The sequence below is a fragment of the Diorhabda sublineata genome, chromosome 8, assembly GCF_026230105.1.
Source record: "Diorhabda sublineata isolate icDioSubl1.1 chromosome 8, icDioSubl1.1, whole genome shotgun sequence".
In the NCBI taxonomy this organism is placed as follows: domain Eukaryota; kingdom Metazoa; phylum Arthropoda; class Insecta; order Coleoptera; family Chrysomelidae; genus Diorhabda; species Diorhabda sublineata.
Window position 1 is genome coordinate 28,119,627 of NC_079481.1, and position 21,757 is coordinate 28,141,383.

Genomic DNA, 21,757 nt, shown 5'->3' on the forward strand with positions numbered 1-21,757 from the left:
ATTTTATATCCTTCTGAAAAATAAGCGAGCACTACGTTTTCCGTTGGGTTTTTCGCCTTTTTCTGGTGACAACGCTACATAAAGAGCTCGAACTGTTTTTCGTACCTTATCCGACAACGAATTAAGAACGTCCGCATTGCTTTCCTCGGTGAGATCAGGTGGCATGGATTCGAGTAACTCTTCATCGCTGACGTTATCTTTTTCATCATCATTCATTGTTATTCATTAATTTAGACAAAACTTCGGATAAAACAAATAATTTCAGAAAATTAAAAATTTAAGGTTATACAAAATCATCAAAGTGAAACTGTCAACTGTCAACATTGAAGTGGCTAAAGTCACATTTAAGGAAGTTAAATTTGTTTACTCCAGAGCGTCCCGAAAGTGTTTTGCAGTACATAACTGTCAACTGTCACTACATGGAACACTCAAAACGCAACTTTCGGTATGTAAATGAATACAGAACGAATAACTTTCTGATGGCGTCGTCTAAAAATAAATATGCAGTAGATATAAACTAATTCGATTATATCAAAGGAAATATATCAAAGTGAACAACTTCCCCAATGGAAAATGAAACATTTTATAGGATCGGCCTTAACACTTTAACATAGATACGTCGAAGTAGTAATTCAATTTTTGAGAAAACAGAAATATATGAAGGAAATACAGTAGTTTTTAGTCAAGTTTCTCAAATTTTTGAAGTGATCGCATTCAGCGGACGTAGACCTATCCATGGTAAGCGTTCGCTGTAAAGCCTTTTTCGTTTTTTGTCAATTGTTAATTTTGACATATAGGCTATTTTGACAGCTGACTTAACAAATGTTACATTAAGTGGTAAATTTGGTGGTTCTTCTTTTAAGATCTACGAGGAATATCCTTAACTCACCAACTTTTATATGTATATAAAAATGGATATTATAATTCAAAACGAACTTATAATAATTCATACATCTCTAATCCATTTCCTCGTTATTTTTATACAAAACAGTCGTTTAACATTTGACTTTCGCCGCTCCAGAACGTGTAGCGTATGTGCCATCGAACGATTCCGCTAAGGTTTTACAACAGTTGCACAACAGTTTCGTTCGCTGAATGCAACCAATAATAGCTTTGCGAATAGTTATCTTATATGTCGTCTTCTTCCGACACACCTCTATTGCTTTTGAATGATCTGAACAACGTATTAGAACGTGATTGTCATAATTGGAGAAAGCTAAACCAAATCTTTCAATAGTCATACAAGCACTGAACTTTGCTATTGATCTTTCTTCTTCTTCTTCTTCTCCCTGCTTTGTATAGGCATCATTGCCTGTTTTTCTTCACATCACTGCCTCTGCTCAGTCACCTGGGAGGTTGTGAGTGTGATTTGTCCCTTGATATTTTCACAATTCGTTCTTCCGTCATGCGGTCAATGTGCTCATTCCATGTTATCTTTCTATCCAGTACCCAGTCATTGATGTTATCTATCCCGCATGTTCGTCTTATGTTTTCACTCCTTTCTCTATCCATTAGTGTTCTTCCCAATATCCGTTTCGTTTTAGAGGTCTCAGGTCGGGTCTCTGCTGCATAGGATAATATAAGTCTGATTGTGTTCTTGTATATGCGGGCTTTTGCTTCAGTTCGAATGTATTTATTTCGCCAGATTGTGCCATTTAGGTATGCTGCTGCTCTTGAGGCTCTTGTAGCTTGGTTTCTTACTTCCTGCTCCACGTCCCCGTGTCCAGATATTTCGATTCCCAGATATTTAAATTTCATTTCCTGGTGTTCCATTATTTTGTTATCCACCACAAGCTTACATCTGATCGGTGTCTTGGAAGTAACCATTGATTTTGTCTTTGCCGCTGATATTATCATATTGAACTTTTTTGCTGTTTTGTTAAATTGGTACATTAGCCTTTGCAGATCGTCCACGTTCTACGCCAACAGTACCGCATCATCTGCATAGCACAGGATTTTGACCTCTTTATTTCCCATTTTGTATCCTCTTAGTTTGCGTACGTATTTTTGAAACTAGGCTAAAAATCTAGCCGATAGAGACTTTATTGAAATTTTATAATTCAAGACAATTTTATCTGTTCTAACCAAATAAATGTTGACTGGGTGTTTGTACTTGAACTACTAATAGACATTCTTTATAAAATCAGCTCAGAGTACACCTAAATTGGTTCAGTATGTCTCCCGATTTGATCCGATGTCTAGCGCTGTTACGTCCGATGTGATTGCCTTCATTGGTTCCGAGCCTGACAGATCTGATCTAGTTGTGAACTCACCGTCACCCATGGAAGGAATCGTTATAGATGTGCCGTTTGTGATACTTGCAGATGATGCCTATTCTCTGAAAACCTTCCTTATGAACCCGTATTCGAAACAGACACAAACATACAGACTATCCAAGGCGTAGAGTGTGCTTTCGGTATAATGACAGACAAGTGGCGTCTACTGGGAAAATGTTTCGATACAAATCCGGAAAAACGGAGTGTATTGTGGCATACATCTGCTTACTTACAAAATATTGTATATATATAGTTGCTTCACGCAGGACTTTTAGACCCATAGAAAGGAAGTGATTCCCTTCCACTCTTCCCTATTTTTTGCTTTTATTTTCCAGTCCTGAATTCCTCCCTCCCTCTCTCTCCATCACCTCTGCGTACCATCTTTTCCTTGGTCTGCCTTTTTTCTTGTTCCTCTTTGTTCTATGTCTATCGGTGGCTTCAGCTCGGCTTCATCACAAGATTCTGTTAATGAATTATCACTTCAAGGAAGTAGCTTAGCTAGAGCATTCAACAGGTTATTTCAATAGACTCAGATCGATAAAGACACCTTCAAATCATACTTCGGCATATTCGGAAGGGTTCTTTTGCAAAACGAATGTATCCACTTATCGACTCGATCAAAACACGAGGGTCTTTTTAATGTAATAATGATTTCAAACATTAACATACCGACTCAGCTGTTACGATGCAAAACGCCTGATCTTTCGAAATTATATCATGAACTGCGTGTATTTGTTTCTGTTCCTTTAACATTTTTTACAATTTATTTATTTACTCCGACTTATTCCTTGTCAATTCTCATTTTGTTGTAGCTTCAGGTGTCCAACAGCGGGTAAAAAAAAGACTGTAGGCACCTGTGTTAAAATACTTGTGTTTGATTTTTCTCCAATGGTCGAGAGCAATCAAGTAGGATCGGATCGGGAAAAATACGAATCCAATGTAGATGTAGCCTTGTCAAAAAACAAAAAAAGAATGATTATAAGAAAAGGAAAGCATATGTAGTATTCTTCATAGAATTAGAGACATGTTACGATATGTTTGAAACGGGGCTTCGTAGTTTTTACTTATAAAATCCGATATTACTTACAACACTACAATTCATTGAATAATTTAATGTTTTTCAAGCTGGTAAACCATGTGTCTTTTCACATATTTTCACTTTCAGATGATATAAAATACTCTACGATTCTGGCTCAAAAATGTAGAGGTCATTTAGAAATATCATTTGCTAAAAAAATTGATGCTAACACCTTTCAATCCGATTTCTGGACTCTAACTCTCTTTGGTATCGAAGAACAGGGCTGGCGCCACTCTTGTTTTGATATAGGATCATGGTAGTATATCCGAGTCTCATTTAAAGGTATAAAACGAAGCAAAAATAATTTTTGTCCTTCGGAAAACGCTCCAAACACAAATACGATTGAGTTTTTTCCGGTCTTAGCAAGAACCGCACCCATTTTGCACAGATCTTTCTAAAAGGTCAGATAAAATATTACTCACACTACCTAATGGGATAGTCAAGGATTATGTCAAACCTCTCTCGGTTAATCCAATTACTTGCGTAAACATATCCTGTATTTTTGATAACTTTTCTTATTTATCCTGATATCTTATAACTCGGATCAAAATATCCTTCATCAAACTTTGGTAGATGTTTGATGAAATAAAGTTATAAATTCACCCAAAAGGTATACAGTAGGAGCCACGTCTATAAACAACTCTAGACATTAATATAAGTAATTTTGTAAAAAATTCTATAATATAAATACAACCTTGTCGTATACCAGGAGTTGTTTCAGTGGAAAATATAATTTCCATTTAATACATAAATAACTATTATATAACGAAATATTTGCTTGTTAAAACCGATTATAAAATAATTGTTAATCTATTAAAACATATATTATTATATTACAGTTTGTCCCAATTGTTCTAACGATTATTTATGAAGAAATAAGTCGGTCAAGAACTTATTGAGTCTAATAAGATGCATTTTTTATTAGTTTGATGATTATTGTCCTACAAAGTTAAATGACAGAGCTAATTCATGTTGTGTAGTTTATCAATTTGGAATATTTATTTACTTTCTTTCAAACCAGTTGTACAGGACGAAGGCTTAATTTCCACATTTTAAATAACAAAAATTCCGACTGAGCGTCTACATTTTTCGCAAAAACTGTCGATAGTATAGCTTAAACCAAAATGCTAAATCATAAAATAATCTACACAAATGTTTCTTATAATTTTTTCCTAATAATAAAAAATCCTATGATATTGTTAGACTAAAACTTCAAAAGAGCATTCTACGTGTTACACACATATCCACATACTACTTGGTTTCCTTGTAAGCTCATTCCATGATCTTTTACGATGGAGTTTATGGAAAAATATTGTAATTAAAGAATAATGTTAATGATATTGATAAATATATTTCTAATTTATTCATTCAACTTCCAATAGTCATTTCTTCTTCCTCTTCTTGCTGGAAACTTATGAATTGTTCAAGTGAAAATAAATCTTCTATTTTTTCATCTATATCAGACAAATCTTCATCTATAGCATTCAATTGAACATTCGGGGAAGACTAGTCTGAATAATTAGTACACACGGCAACTCTACTCTTCTTCAGCCACATACAACCTTTTTCATGGTTCCAAAAAATAGTGTCCAGGAGTTTTTCGGAGAAGAAAGATAGTTTGAATGGTTACCAAATTATTCTCAGTCAATTTCTAACCCCAATCAAAATAGTTGTACTGTGTAGAAGGCAACTTCTGAAACTTTTAGTACAGCTATAACTTGGAAATGGTTACATATAGGGAAAAAATAAAAGGAATTTTGTTGTTGATCTGTTTTGGGTTAAATTTTCGATAACATTTTGATTTTCTGACAACTTTCTTAGCACACATAAAATCAATGTGGACTTATTATGTCTACTCTGACAGAAGAAAGCCGTTTGAAGACGAATGTATGTTTGGGAGTCGTCTTGGTTTTCCAGACACGCGAAGGAAGTTTATTTTGTTCCAATTCTAATGTTCACACTACTACTTTGAAGTACCTAAATCTTTTTCAAAAAAAGTCATGAAAATTACAAAGTAAATGCTTTGCTACTGCTGCTGTATCTATAATATGAACGCAGAACCTACAATTGTCATTCTCTGGCATATTTATTGTCTTCAGTGACCTGTTAAAAGACCGACCAATAAAATAATGTCTTTTTTGTGGACATCTCAGACTCTCATCTAATATGGTTATGAATATTTTGAATTGTCTTATATCTGTAGTGTTTCTCCATCTGATATGTTAGGAATCTGTTCAATTCATGGTTAGTGTGACATCTCTTTAGGTTAGATTAGGGCTTTGGTAGGTTTTTTGACGAGACTGACTGCTTTCTTCTTGCGTGGTTTACCCTGGTAGCCTAGTAGCCAAATTTCTTTCTCTTAGCTAGCGTTTTAGAAATTGTTAACATGATATGTCATATTTACTTTTTACAGAAAACAAGAGGAAATAATTTGCAGTAAAAAATTCAAAGGGATGCTTTCTTAAAGTTAAATATTTTAATAATTACAAGGTACATCCAGAAAGTAAATTTTCCGGTGCTTTCTCGTTTAAAATATTTGAGAATTTAGAATAGCTACAAAATCTGCCTGGTTGCATAAGCATACACAGATGAGTTGATCTTCTACGCCTTTTAGGGGTTTCCCTTCATTCGCCAATCTGGAATTATTTTGTTTTTGTCATTTGTTAATGGTAATCGAACGGACAGAATATCCGCATATTCTGGTAAAACAGTGAGAGCTAAAATCACGAAAAGTACCACAATTGTTGTTTAAATACCGTGAAGAAATAATTTTGCAACCACTTTTAATTTTAACTTATTAATGATAATTATCGCTGGGTTTTTTCCGTTTTTTTTTTCGTCGGTTTGTTTCTTGCTCGGAAGATTCAATTTAGTAAAAATTCTAATTGTTCTGATGATTGCGCAGTCCTTGAAATTTCAATTTACGTCATAATAATTGCAAAAAAATGTAACTCGTGGTTCCCTCATTTAGGTATAAAGTTGAATGCGATGATAATGATTTCAATGAATACGTTTTCATTAATTAAATGATTGAAAATACAGAAATTTATGTAAAGATTGAACAATAGCTTATAAAAATTAATAATAGTACCGTGAATAATTTAAATCGTTTCTGTTGTTTTTAAATTAAAGTATTTGTGGACTCTACTTCTAGGAAACACTGTTGTTGATTTCATTACTACAAAAAATGATGCTTAGATAATATATTTATAATGGAACCAGATCTATATTTCTCGAAAGATTATACCATCCAATTAGTGAGTAGGGAAGAATTAATAACTGCCATTTTTCCTATTTCTTAACTTGCAAGAAAGATTTTATCAAACGAGGATGTTATTGCATACGTAAACGCTTATTTTGGACAGAAAAAACGGCGCACACTGGACATTGTACTTTTATGGCCGTAGGAAAAAAATTTTACGTAAATTCCCAGTGTGCACTCGGGGTCATTGTCTCGCACAAACTGACGACTCACGCTTTTTTCGGCCGGAACCCGAAACATTTCGTCCAATCGACCGAAGACATTTTCGCGAAACAGTTTCGCGCAGTAACAACTCGGATTAAGGTATTCCCTCACACATAACGAATAATGCGGCGAAGCTCCATTCTGCATAAAAAGACGAATGTGTTTGATCGTTGTCTATTTCTAAATACTTTGACTCTCAAAACAGTACGGACCCACGATACCTGCCGATTTTTCGAGTGCGTTGCGCCTGACTTATGTCGACCTCTGTATATATACGCTTACTTGTATCAGTCATCAATATCAGCTAATAGTTTCCTTGAATATCGATCGAGGTGTCGTTAAAGCGTTCAATACCATATTGAGCAATCGAAAGTAATAAAAAGCAAAAACGTGATTTGAATTTTTAAATATTTTACTGTTTCTCAACTTTGAACTCTTGAATATATATTTACTTGAAATCGAACAAATGTGTGTAAATGTCGTTCGAAGTGAAACAATTAATGAAAAGTATACAAAAGTTTTCGCAAATCTCGTAACTTCATAGAATCAAATTTTACTGTAGACACAGAAAACTTTACGATGAAAAAAATTGAGTGAAGAATTGATCTGTTTTTTTAATAAAGGATAGAAATAGTGATCAAATTTCGAGAAAATAATTGAAGCAAAACAAAATTTAAAAAAAAAGTGGGTCTGGAGTTGTGAGGTTTTCTATTTAGACTTCTAAATTGTATCGAATTTTTTTTAGCCATCATGAGTTTTTCAGTTAGATTATTTATCTTTTTTTATGTTTTTTGCAACGATATCACACTATTTTTATTTATGAAAACACGTGTTGATGAATATCAGCAACGTTGAAGCATTGAACACGTTTCTCGATTCTTTGGAAGTCATTAAAAACAACAAAGAAAATATAGAATCAAATATATTTTCGTTAGACCTTTTAGATATTTAGCCACCTTCTCCGCCCAAATAGCCATTGTGACTGTATAGTCTAAGATCAGTGTCGAAAGACTAAAAGACTAGAACTTAATTGTGTTTTCTGATTCTTGGCTAGTCTTCAACTTTCAGTTCTTCCTTTTTTTTATTTTATACATTCTTTTCGACGAGGCTGATGTTAATTTTAACTTTACAATTCACTAAGTATACACTAATTCGCATCACAATTAATAACTTAGACAACAAGTTGATTTTCGAATGGTAAATTGCCATGAAGGCCCGAAATAGGTTGAATACTTTTTGGAACCATCTACAGCAGGAGTGCTCAAACTTGAACTGCTGGCGATCTACCTCAATATTTTTAGACTACTTACGATCGACTCTGAGAGGCTGCCAGTATGTGTGATGCAGGGTTGTCGTACATACACGATACACCCTACCTACCTAGGTTAGGTTCTTCTCTACAATATCAATGAAAAAACTCATAGTTATTCAAAATTGCGAGTTTATTGGTTGTTACAAAACAAAGTTACCAGTTACATATGGTGTTAAACCTAACTAAAGAGTGGCTTTGGATGTTGAAGTGTGGCACTGCATGTCCTCAGCATACTTTTCATAAGATGGTACGTAACCACTGAGTGCTAATCGCAAGCATGATTACATATGATCGTCAGTTAGTCGATTGCGATATTTTGACTTAATTATCTTCATTTCAGAAAATGCAGACTCGCACAAGTAAGTTGACCCAAACAATGCCGTCAGTTGAAGGGCGATTTGCCTTAGATTCGGATATTTATCTTCGGATAAAAAACACCAGAAATTTGTATCAGATGCTGTAGCTTTGAGATGTATATCTGATTTAATCTGCACCAACTCATTTTCAACAGAACATGAGTTCATATTAAACTGACTTGCTATTTCAGTAGCTAATAATGTTTTTACATGAAAAAGGATAACTCATAAATGATGCTATATTTTCCAATTTACTGCAATCATAAAAACGCATTTCGAATTGTCCCAAAATATTTGATAATTCAGCCTCATACGTATCATAATTAAACTGAGGAATCCTTGCTTTCAAAGACGGAAAATGTTTCAGATCCTTTCTTTTCAGTTGATCTATCATAAGTTGCAATTTACTTTTGAATGCGTTTACTGCGCTAATCATCTCAATAATAGTTTTTCCTTTACCTTGAAGCACCAAGTTAACGATGTTTAAGTGCATTGTGATGTCAGTCAAAAATGCCAAATCAGTCAGCCATTTTTCGTTTTTCAAAATCTGAGTGTCATCATCTCTTTCGTCTAGAAAAGCTGTTATTTCGGGCAATAATTCTTGAAACCTTTGTAGGAACTTTCCGCGACTCAACCACCTGACGTCTGTGTGAAGAACTAAATCAGTGTGTTCAGTTGACTCCCTATCTTCCAACTGCAACTGAAAGAGTCGCCGTTGCAAGCTACGTGCACGGATGAAATTCACAATTTTTGTTGCAATGCCCATAATTTCCTCCGTGTTTAAAACTTTGGAACATAAAACTTGTTGATGTATAATGCAATGGAATGAAAAAAAATTAAGGGAATTCTTCATTAGCTCGACACAATGCCACAAAACCGTTTTTGTTTCCAGTCATTGCTGGTGCTCCATCGGTTGTAATGCACACTAATTTATATATTGGTAGCTCGTAGTTTTTTACAAAATTAAAGAAAACTTCATATTTATCTTCGCCACGGGTCTTCCCCTTCAGAGGAATGATTGTCAAAAATTCTTCCTTAGCCGACATGTCATTGAATACCATCCGAATAAAAATACACAGCTGGGCAGTGTCTGTCATATCGGTGAATTAGTCGAACTGTAAAGAAAAGTATGTACATTCCATGATATCCATGTTTTAGTTTATCTGCGATGTCCTGACTCATGACTTCAATACGCCTTGTGACAGTCGGACGAGATAACTGAAGTTCTCTAATAGCAGGCATGATTTCTGTTTTATTTTTAAAATCTCCAAATAAAGTCTCACCCGCTTCAATAAATGCTTCCTTCACCACCGATCCATCTTCGAATGGTTTCTTGTGTTTCGCCAATATATGAGATATTTTAAATGACGCGATCGTAGCAGCTTTTGATTGTTTGGCTGGTCTTGTGAACATGGTTTGTTCTTTTTTCAAACAAGATATAAAATCACTTACATAACACAAATGCACTTATCCTTCACCATACAAAAGAAAAATTCTTCCTCCCAATCCTTATTAAAATGATACGTTTTAGATTTCTTCACTGCACTCATTTTCCACTATTTAATAATAAACTTTGTATCGACGTAGTATCGCTATCAAGTTACAATTCAGAATGACTCCAATTCATGCAGGCGCAACATTTATATCGGCGTGAAAGAAAGTCTCGAATGTTACCGTCAAACGCGCCGCCCGAAACTAGACAGTACAGTCTAGTCTAGAAACAACGCGGCTTTTCTTTGACAAGTGCCGCGCGTTCCTTTGATAAAGCCGCCTTTTGCCGCAAGCAGTGTTATTTTATTACGTAATACATTTTTGTAGTTTAGTTACCTACCTACTTATTAAAAAATTTTTTCTTCTCGAGATCTACTCAAAAAGCACTCGCAATCGACTGGTCGATCGCGATCGACCGTTTGAGCACCCCTGATCTACAGTGTGTGCTGTTAGAAGGTACAAGGTGGTAAAATGGTGATAAAAGAAGCTAGAAGCAAGAATCTTTGACGGGGTGAAGATGTATGAATGGTTATGGGGATGATATTTAGAAGACGCTTACCCAATAAGCTCGATTCTGATATTAAATTATTATTGGAACGAATGCGTTGAGGAAATAATAAATTTTGTTTTTGTTCCAGGTGCCAGAGTTGGCGAAAATGTGGGGCCGAGCAATAATGCTCGTGCTAGCGATGTCGGTTATAATGGAAACGGCAAGAACATATGCCTTTCAAGACAACGAAGAAAGTCAATTGAAAGTAGGAAAATCAATAGATCTTTTCACGAGATACGGTTATCTAACATTATCGATGAAAGTGAGTTATTTTTTTAATCAAATTTCCACGTACTTTTAATCAACTTATTGACTTTCTCCCTTTCTCGTTTTTTATGGAAATATTCTATTTGCATAACAAACATTCGTGCTTAAGTCGTCGCCTTGCAGTCAATTGGTCGCGGGTTCAAGAACTGTAAAAGATTTTTGGGCAAAAATATGAATGCAAACTACTTTCAAATAGTTAATAAATTTCTAAATTCCTATAAAGGTCTTTAGCTGTCGAATGTCATTGTTTTCTTTTTATCATTTTGTTTAGAGCAGAATTTTTACCAAAGACAATCTCTTTGTAACTTTCAGCAATAATCTACCATCATATAACAATATTTTTTATATCTCTCGTTCGTGATTTTGATTTCCAAGTTCTTCCCCACTGTAGACTTCTAAATTACCACGAAATTCATCAATTTAGCATAGTAGCACCTAGTCCTGGAATCATTTTACCTTCTGTTTCTGAATCTTCCCTAAAAATTCATGTTTACTGGTATTATAGGTAGTTTCAAAGAACGAATCAGATTGGATATTCAGAGAACCTACCATAGATATTTTCACAGACGTCGATCGATTTGCCTCGCATCCGGAACGTGTTCCGAAAAGACAAAGACGAGTCTTCGAAGGAGATTTCCACATGGAATTTTGCGACAACGTTGGACAATTAATCCAAGCTTATTTCCGAGATTTCTCGTTCGAAAAGTAAGACGAGCATTTTTAAAATGTATGAATATCCAAATGAATTATTTGTATAGGTTAGATCAACCATGGAAGGCGTTCACCTCGTCATGGACTGCAGAAACCATCGGCAGAAATTTGGGAATAAATTCAACGTACATAGTTAAAGAACAATGTTATGTGTTAGTGCGATTATCGAGATTTCGCGATGTAGTTAAACTCGATGGAATGCCGGACAATTTATCATTGGCCGACGTTGTAGCTAAAGAAATAGATAAAATTAAAGTAGGCGATGTCGAGAGTGTACTAACTTTTATAAAGCGGTATGGGTCGCATTACATCAACGCGTACGTTACGGGAAATTCCTTGTACCAAGTAAGTATTATTTCAATTTCTTTTTTGAGAAATATTTGCTCAATTGCTATATTAGATTTTGTTTAGTGTTCAAAAAGTAAGAACATGTTTTGGTTTGGTTAATTTCAATAATGCCTAGAAGAAAATTTAGTATCGAGGAGTCTTCTTGAGGGTTCGTGGGTACTAAGTACTTGTTATATAATGACATACGAGGAATTTCCACAATGTAAGTTTCGTTTCTCTTTCTACCAACGGCAGCGGTGCGATCGCGGTTCCGAATATGCGCGGCTGCTACTTTGACTCAAGCAGAAGAAATGTAAACCATTGTCAGATCGCTGCTGCTGACTGTTCTTTGTAGTTCTTCTTTGTCAGAATTAATTAATAATATGATTCGTTTTCTAAATGCAAAAAAAGTTGAATAAATCTGCGAGGTTTACGGACAAAACGCTATGAGTGACTGAATGATAAGAAAATGGGCCAGGCAGTTCAATGAAGGGCAAGAAGGACACCCCAGAAACTAAACGGCAATCAATTGAATGGAGGATGACTTCATCCCGAACAAAAGTTAAGCATAAGCAAGATGTTTTCTTTTCCACAATAGGCACACGAAAAATTGTATCACGCTAAGACAAGAACCTATTTTCAATTTAATATTTGTACAAAATTTTTTTTTTCTGTATCTGTACACGTACACGGAATTTACTTTATTGATATACCTCGTATATATATTTTTTGGATATATTACCACTATTTTGATCTCTTTCGAAACGCCTTCTTAACCACGGACATTTATAAATCGGAATTTGTCCAGCGTTGCCGCAATTATTTCTTCTCCGCTTTACTTTCACGAGATGCCTCACTATCTGGTCGTGAAATTAAATTCCAAAGCGCGTGCGCTTTCCTATGCCGACTATTTAAATTAGTTACCTTTTGCGTCTTTCTCATAATTTTATTTCTTCGTCTAGTGGGGCCCACCTCCTACAGAGGGCAATTTGTTGTGTGTTGCTTCAAAACATTCTAATGCAATGTTAGGTTTCCGTGCCCAATTGGAAGAAAAATCAAATTTTCAAGTAATTCCGGCCAATAAATATTAGTAATTTGTTTAACGAGACCAAAATATCGTTAAAGTTTTTGACCTCGTTAAGTTAACCTCCCCACGGCAAACACCAGCCTCCGCGTGGACCCCCGGACCAATTTAAGAAGAAGGTAAGCTGAGGCGACTCGTAAAGAATCTGTGGTCTGATGGTGTCTAGTAAAAAAAGTTGACCGACGCCGAGTCTGAGAAACATTTCTTTTTTTGTATTTAGTCATATATATTTCGTATTAATTCTGGCTTTTTTTTAAATGTTTAATAAAATTATTTCGAATTTAAATTTTTCATTATATTTTGAAAATTACGTACTCAATTTGTTAACAATTTCCTAGTAATTTCTTCCGAAAACTTATCTTAATTGAACAATTCCATTTGTTAATTATGAAGAATTTTAGTAGGACTTGGGTGGGACATGGCACAAAAAAACTTGAGGGACACTGGTCTAGGGTCTTAGTATTTACTGATAACTATAAATCTTGATTATCAGTTTCCTTCCTTGGGAAGTTTTCAAAGATTCTTTTTAAATCGTTAAATTCCTTATATATTTTTATAAATAGCATCATATAATTCCGATTATTTTGAAATTGGTCTAAGTCCTTCTTTGTTTTGTGTCTTATGGGACCGACGCGACCTTTCACCAGTGGGTGCTCCCCATTTATCACAGATTTATCCGAAAATCTATGTAGAGAAGCTGGTACTAACTCATTAATACTGTCAATGGTTTGCCGTTGTCTTCGGACAGGTATCACGTTGAATTTTCAATTTTAGATGTTTTCAAGACTCGAATTTGAGCCCGAGTCGATTTAGAACACAGTTCCGTTACACCATAAAGGTTTTTCTTTTGATTTAATTCAACATATAGGTGCAGGATACTAATATTTCTAATAAAGAATGGAGTTAGACCGCATAAAAGTTAACAATCAAATTCGTTATAACATTTGAAGCCGTACAAGTCTATTCTTAATTTAAAAGGCTTAATCCAAAAGAAACAAATACTTTAACATATATTAAATATCTGCAAAAAATATGATTTTTGCAAATCAAAACGTAAATTACATAGAAATTACAAAACTACTTTAATTAAATTTACTCACGGTTCAAATAATTGTCCAAAATAAAATTTGAATTGCTTTCCAATAATAATAAATATAATAATTTGGGCATAAATGATATTTCAAAACAAACAGCTGTATTATTGAATTATGAAATTTCATGTGTGTTGAGATTTATAAATAAATAAATTGAACCCATTTACAACAAGCCACTTAATATTATCTACATAACCTTTATTTGTTTACGTTCAGATATAAATTGTGATTCAATAAAAGCGTAAGATTCCAATCGTCATTAAAACATGATTTTCTGGAGCAAAGTATTGAAATATTTATTATTATATATCCCCCCGGTTTTGCTGGTATATGCGTACCCTTTTGATGAAGTTTTCAATAACGTTATTGAGTACATATTGAGTACAGCGTCTAATTTCGGCATTCAATGCTCTCAGAAGTCTGAGAGCGTAGAGGTCATCAAATTGGAAAAAGTTGCGACCAGGAGCAAACTCGTGCGACATCATCAATGTTTCACGGGCGGTATGACATGTGGCACTATCATGTTAAGATCAATAGCTTCCAAATGAGGCACAAGAAACTGTGTAATCATAGAACGAAAACGTTCGCCAATCACTTCGTTTTCGAGGAAGAACGATTCAATTATTCCTTAAGATCATAATGCATACCATAGAGTGACCTATTGTGGAAGAATTGCTTTCTAATGACTCATTTGTGGAATTTCTAAGCCTTAAATGCGACAGTTTCGCCTATCAAAGAAGCCATCGAGATGAAAATGGACCTCATCACTAAGAATTATTTTGTTTGCAAAATCGACATGTTGCTCAAGGATCCATTTGGTGAATTCTATTCGCTATTCATGGTCTACTAGCATAAGTTGTTGATTCGATTGGATTTTTTAGGCATTCAGCTGTAAATCTTGAAAATTCGCTCAAGATTGCCTGTTAAACTGTCAAAGTCTTGTGCCCGATGGCGAATTGGAGTCTCTGGCCTTTCTTTCATACTGTAGCGAACTGCCATTTTGTTCTCAACAACTTCTATGAGCTTATATCGTGTGCTTCACATCACTAACCGTACCAGTACTATGGAATTTTTTCATTATTCTTTTCTCAGTAGATAAATTAATCTCTTTATTTCAACCGAACATTGGATTAAACTATCCACCTTTTAATAATACTTTTTTACAATCAGGACGCGTTGTTCTACAGTGTAATGATCCATGTTTACTAACTGCCAACTTTCGATCTGTCACGTCATAATCATGTGACATATGACTGTCACATAATATGGCGCAAAATTCAAATCTTGCGCTTTCATTGAAACACACTTTATGAAGAAAATCCACAACGCGGTATTTTTGCGCCGTTCCATAACCATGGATGAAAAATGCGTTCAGCACTTCACACTCGAAACAAAAAACAAATCAAAACAATGGACTTAGAAGGGAGAACCGGCTCCAACGAAGGCCAGGATCGTTCCATCTGCAGGCAAGGTCATGGCGTCAGTTTTTTGGGATGCGCGTGGGGTAATTTCAATTGACTATCTTAAAAAAAGAAAAACTACCATCGACGAGTATTATGCGAGTTTATTGCAGCCTTTGAGCGAATATTTCAAGCAAAAACGGCCAAATTTGACTAAGAACAAAGTGTTTCGTCTAGATAATGCACCAGTTCACACATCCGTTATTGCAATGATAAAAATTAATTAATTAAAGTTTGAATTGCTATCTAACGCATCCTATTTACCAGATTTAGCCCCCTCGGATTATTTTATATTCAAATATGATTCGGTGATAAAAGATTTTCCATTAATGAATAGGTAATGTCGACAATTGATGGCTATTTTGAGGAGCTGGACGATTCTTATTATAAAAAATGTATCGAATTTATTGAACATCGCTGGGAAGAGAGTGTTTGGAGCTAAAAAATGAATTATTTGATTGAAATAAATAGTGAAAATATTCACGCACACGACTAAGTAACAGTAACCATTTCGGTTTAACTTACTAACGTTTTATTTTCGTATCCTTAGTGGATTTGACATCAGGGATAAAGTCACTTTTGATTTGTATGTAGTCTCGACTTGTACGTGGTGGAGGTATTTTCTAAATACCACTGGGAGTATGACTCACAAGTGAAATGGGGTAGATAAAGGGCCTCGCTGGTGTGACTTCGCCCACGTTTATATGAGTACACGCTACGCTGGTGCAGCTGACTAATTTTATTTTTATTTACTCCTTCAATACCTTATTAATTGTTCAACACGTGAATTTAATTAACTCTTGTAAAAAAATATGATTCAGGAAGCGGAGTAAAACGGTTTGATGTAAAAAGAGATTAATTAGAATGTTAAACAATTTTCATATATCCTGTATGTAACGACTATAATAAATATTCAAGTTCATGTTTGTTGGTATTATTCAATGATTACCTAGTTGGGTGAATTCGCTAATACGGTTACTTTATTTATGTAATTATCATCAACTTTTTCTTTCATTTAATAGCTACGCTTTAACCTTGTCAACTATTCAAGGTTTTCATATAACCCCTAAAATAAAGGAAATGTGTCATAACGAAACACTACTGTATAATTTTTTTCCAATACAACTGAAATATGTAAAGTTTCCGTATTTTTTTTCTGGTGAACAGTTTTCTATTAAAGCCACTTTTGAAGAAATCCTGTAATACAGTGTGAATAAAGAGTGTGTGGATTTTTCGTACTTATCTAGACTAGACTAGAACTAAAAAACCCGAAACTGTACTAAATCTACTAAACTAGAAAGCCACGAAAACCACCCTGATGGTGTACAGATACTTCGCAGAGAGAAATTAGAATTGTAACCCAAAGATCTTACTGCGGATATACACGACAATTGTGAGACCAATCATCACATATAGGGCAGTGATTTGTGGTATCAGAACTAGTCTAGAATACCCCGATGAATAATCTCTCGAAGGTACAAAAACTTGCTTGTATATGTACCATTTCTTCACACAGTAATGGAAACTGTGGTGGAAAAAACATCACTTAGAATGTTAGAGACGTCCTTACTTACCAAACGTGTATCGTGACGAAATTCCAAAAAAGTTTAGTTTTGAAAAAAAATTAACATCAATATTAAGCTGTGGAAGTACGAGAAATGTCATCAAATGGTACACGGATGGTTCTAAAGCAGCAGGCAGAACTGGAATAGGAGTGTACGGGCCCAGAACCAAAAACTCTGAATGTATGGGCAACACACCAAACAATTTAGCCAACACAAATTTATGCATTGGAAAAATCTATATAATTCAATTTAGATAGGAACTGCCACAAACAGGAAATCATCATCCCATCCGATATCCAAGCAACTATTAGAGCTCTAAGCTCCAATATCATTAAATCCAAAGTAGTTTGGGAAAGCCTGGACAAATTAGACAAGAAAAATAAAGTTGATTCCGGAACACACTTGAGTGGAGGGAAACGAAATACTCTTCTGTGGTATCAGCTACATAACAATAGAAAAACCATTGGAAAATAATATAGATAGGAGTTAAACTAATTACGGGGATAACCTACAGGTGTTGAGACAGGCAAATACTTTTCTGGAAAACTGTAATTAGAAAAGATCTGCTGAATGTATGAGCCCAACCTTCGAATACTAATAGAAGTCCTATCGGGTCACTGTCACTTCAATGGACGGACACCTGAATATACGATAATGCTGCGTTCGGATTCTGTTGTGTAAATTACGAAACTTCTATCCACATTCTCTCGAAATACTACGGAACTCCAAAAAGATACAACTGGAAGCGTATTAAGTAGAAGACGAATATCTCTGGCAGCTACAGTATTTCCAGTATCGCAGTAAGAATGGGGGACACAAAATCATTGGTTTCTGAAGTTTTATTTCATATACCACTTTCAAAATTTTGCTGGATCTGGTGGACTTCTTGTACCTCCATTACTTTCAATTTCCAAATCTCGAAAAAACTTGCATTGCGTTGGGTATGAGTTTCAACGAGGAATTAACAGTTTTCGATAAAAAACGGTTAGAATTGATTGCTTAAATCATCCTCTATTTACGATTGTGGACCCCCACTTTTTGTTCTGCCCAACGTAAACCCCCGTCGAGTGTACCGTTTAACCCTGGTGGTCATAAAACGTGACAACACTGTTACGTTCTTGTAATAATAAACACGTTACTTTTAGATAGCTTGAAAAATTAATAATTGCTATAATTAATTGAATAAATCAAAAATAATCCTACCAAATGTTGGTTTCGATTCAGAATAAATGTTAAGTTGACTTCCGCTTAAGTCGTTGATTGAAAACCGTTGTATTTAGTTCTTTGTTCATAGTACTTTACTGTTTCAGATTAATATTTCAACCGTGACGGTCGTGTACCTCTTTTTTTTATCATAGCTGTATATTTTTTTATTATCCTGCTTCATATAGAAAGTTTATTCACATTCACATGTTTTCCAGGTGTTTGTATTCAACAAAACAAACTACGTACACATGAAAGACCGGTTGAAGAAACAAGGGATAGCGCAAATTAGCAATTTAGAATTAGGTCATTATTTCAGTCCATGGTATGCTGATTATATGGGCGCAATCAAAGTGGCCAGCGGAAATCGTTCAGTGGCTAATTGGTCGACGTATAAATTAAGATACAATTATTCTATTTTCAGTTATCCATCGTTGTTAAAAATCCATGGTGAGTAGCTGGAAATTTAAACATAATGTTCGTAATTAATATTTTATTTTTCATCCATTATGGATACATCAATATATACCTTTCCTCTATCCCTATATCCCTACATTTCTCCATGCGAAGGCTTTTTCTGTCAGTACCATCAGGACACGCATAATGCGAGTCGCTGTTTCTTCCGCCGCTTTAACAAATTCGAATCTTGTTTCTCTTAATTTGATCTTAAGAAAGAGGTAGAAGTAGAAGATCCAAGAATCAATCGCATTTGAAGTCTCAATACAAATATTTTTGCGAGAATTTTAGGCAGCAGTTTTGGATACACTCCTCCATGTAAAATTTGCTGCGCGCATTCTTCGTCAATTCTTTCGTTTTTGACGTGGAAGTGCGACTTGAACATGAATCATCTTCAACATCTTCTCGGCCTTCTTGAAAACAATTATAAATTTCAGCTGCAGTGTTTCCAAGTTTTATGTGAAAAACAAAAAAAACAGATCTTATACGCGAAGGCCACGGCTACACTGGTTTGTCTACAGACACGGTAGAATTCGAAAGAGTAGGCTTCAGACTAAACGGTCTCTAACCTTTGGGGAATGCTTATTTTTCCAGTTTCCGGTTTTAAACAGGAATACCGCCTTGGCGCGAGGAAAGATTGTTTTGTTTTGTTTCATCAAGTTTGTTCACCTGTCTTATTATGTCGTCGGATTCCGCACGAAAATTTTGTCTAAATCCAAACATTATTATTAGAGAACGTGAATTGTTTTCCTTTTGATCTTGAAAGCAATCAACAAAAAAAAATAATTACAAGTATTAAAGTAAAATATACAAAATTGGATGGTATAATGAATTTATTCTTCAATTAGACATAAATATAACTGAAATGAATTGATAATTGATAAGCTAATTGCTTAACTCGAACTAGGAGTTAAAAACAATGTTACTTTTTCTAAAATCTGATTCCTATTATTATTTTGGATTTGCAAAATTTGAGTAATGATAGGGGTAGGGGGCAGGTTTATGACCGATAGTGCAAGACAAACAAGGGGCGTCCAAAGGATCCCAAAACCTGCCCAGGACCCCGAAATGGCCTGGACGGGCCCTTACTTTGTCTGTCTTTGTCTAACTAGTCTCGTTAATTATCAGTCACGCCTCGTACATAACACTATAATTATTTTACTTACCAGTGAATATAAAGAATTAATTTACCACAAACTTACTAAAATTTACTTTGATTTGAAGTGTAGATAGGTAGAGGTAGAATTCGAATACATTCCGAGATTTTATTGATTTTTTTTAATGAAACAATTCAATTTCTCCAAAAACTCGAATGCTGGAATAAATAAATCCGAAGTGACTAGTGTGCCATAATACGTGTAGAAAGGAATATTTAAACTGTTTAAAGAAAAACGTAACAAGCCAAATGGCATGTTATAACCTATGACGCAATATAGCGGCTTTACTGAAATGTTTAAACTACCTACAAAATTTTCAATATATAAACAATCGAAAACTATTTTTTTCTCAAACCATGCAAGTACCCTATTGAATACATTTAAAACTTATCTAAGACTTTTGAAGAAATAATTTTCATACAATACCAAATAGTTGTTCATTATGATGCAATATTTAATTGAAATGAGATATTTGACATTGAAATATTACTTCTAACTAATATAATATTATCCAAAGAAGTCGCATTCTCAGCCAGTGAGTAAACAGATAATGACTATCATTAATGGACTTTTATTTTATTTCGAATATTTTAAAATTTAATGTATATTGTAATAACAAAATTACTAAAACATTAAAAACGTTTCTGATACTCAATATTATACATTGCCTTGCAACATTGTAATTTTAAATCATTAAATAACAAACAAGGATGAGTTAAACTCAAACTTTCACAGTTTTATAATCCGCTTGCGTCTAATTCAAATTGGTTCTTCTTTACAAATATCTTTTCAGGTGATCCAAGATTGCTCAGCAGGCTGAATTCAATGTTAGGTAATGAAGCGATACTGGAAATGCAATTGAAGACTTTGGCTCCCGCTTTTAAAGATCCAGTAAAACGACTTTGGTTCGAAGAAGTGTTAGATAACTTCGTAAAATTGTGGGAGAGCAACTTGTAGTATAAAGGTTCAAGTTCCAAGTACTGTTAAGAGTCTACGAAAGTTTTTTTTTGGTTATTGGATCCTGTGTTTCACTCAAAGATGTAGGAACGTTCTGATTTGGCAAAAAATTAGTAGTTTCTGGAAAACTGGTATTTATCTGTGATCATAGTGGATGTCTATTTTTATTTATCTATAAAAAAAGTGTACAAAGAATACTTAATAAACTTTATAATTTATTATTTTGTTGTTTTTTTAACCTACATATACAGGGCGAGTCATGAGGAACTATACACAATTCTATCATATAGTGGCTACTAAAAAGTGGCAACTTAAGCTTAGAGATATTGCAAAACTGACATTACCATCATAAATTTTGACATTTTTTAATGGAGAACATTCATCTTAGTCAAAAAATTTTCTTCGATGATTTTCTATGAGTTTCGACGTGGATTAAACCAAAATTAGTGTGCCGATCAGCTCTCTTCGACTTTGGCGATAAAGCACCATCTCGAGCCACTGCGTTTCGCTGGTTTTCCAAAGTTAATCGTGATCGCGCATCGCTACATGGTGAATTTCTTGAAGTTCTACATACTTGTGTGAAGTAGGAAATTCATAAAAATCAAATATAGAAACAGACTGACCGATAAACATTCGGACAACTGCAACAGGTTGGCTCCAAACTTCAAGAAAATACTTGATGGCCAAAAATAGTTCCACTCCTCTCATTGAAATGAACATTTAAACTTTTTTTGTTACACTTCCTATATATTTTGATTAATACTAGAAATAAATATCCGTTTGTAATAAATTTCATTTTGTGGTTCATTTTTTTGGCCCAATATTCCTAGGTAGCTCACTTAAAGGTTTGTAAAAGCTAGGATGGCTCAATAATTGAAAAATTTGGCGACCACTAGTTTAAACGTTTCAAAACAGTTTTCGTAATGCTGAAACTAATGAATGAAACG

General features: G+C 34.5%; 1 protein-coding gene across 4 annotated transcripts in view; it reads left to right on the forward strand.

The window, feature by feature from the left end:
- Positions 1-21,031, forward strand: part of LOC130447323 (torso-like protein) — a 43,879-nt gene extending 22,848 nt beyond the window's left edge. For all 4 annotated transcript variants that reach the window (XM_056784078.1, XM_056784080.1, XM_056784079.1 and 1 more), the window contains exons 2-6: positions 10,618-10,791; positions 11,302-11,501; positions 11,555-11,852; positions 18,459-18,690; positions 20,647-21,031. In XM_056784078.1, coding sequence (XP_056640056.1) covers positions 10,618-10,791; positions 11,302-11,501; positions 11,555-11,852; positions 18,459-18,690; positions 20,647-20,810 — 1,068 coding nt within the window. In that variant the 3' untranslated portion in view covers positions 20,811-21,031. The remainder of the gene's footprint in view (positions 1-10,617; positions 10,792-11,301; positions 11,502-11,554; positions 11,853-18,458; positions 18,691-20,646) is intronic.
- Positions 21,032-21,757: the final 726 nt, after the last annotated feature.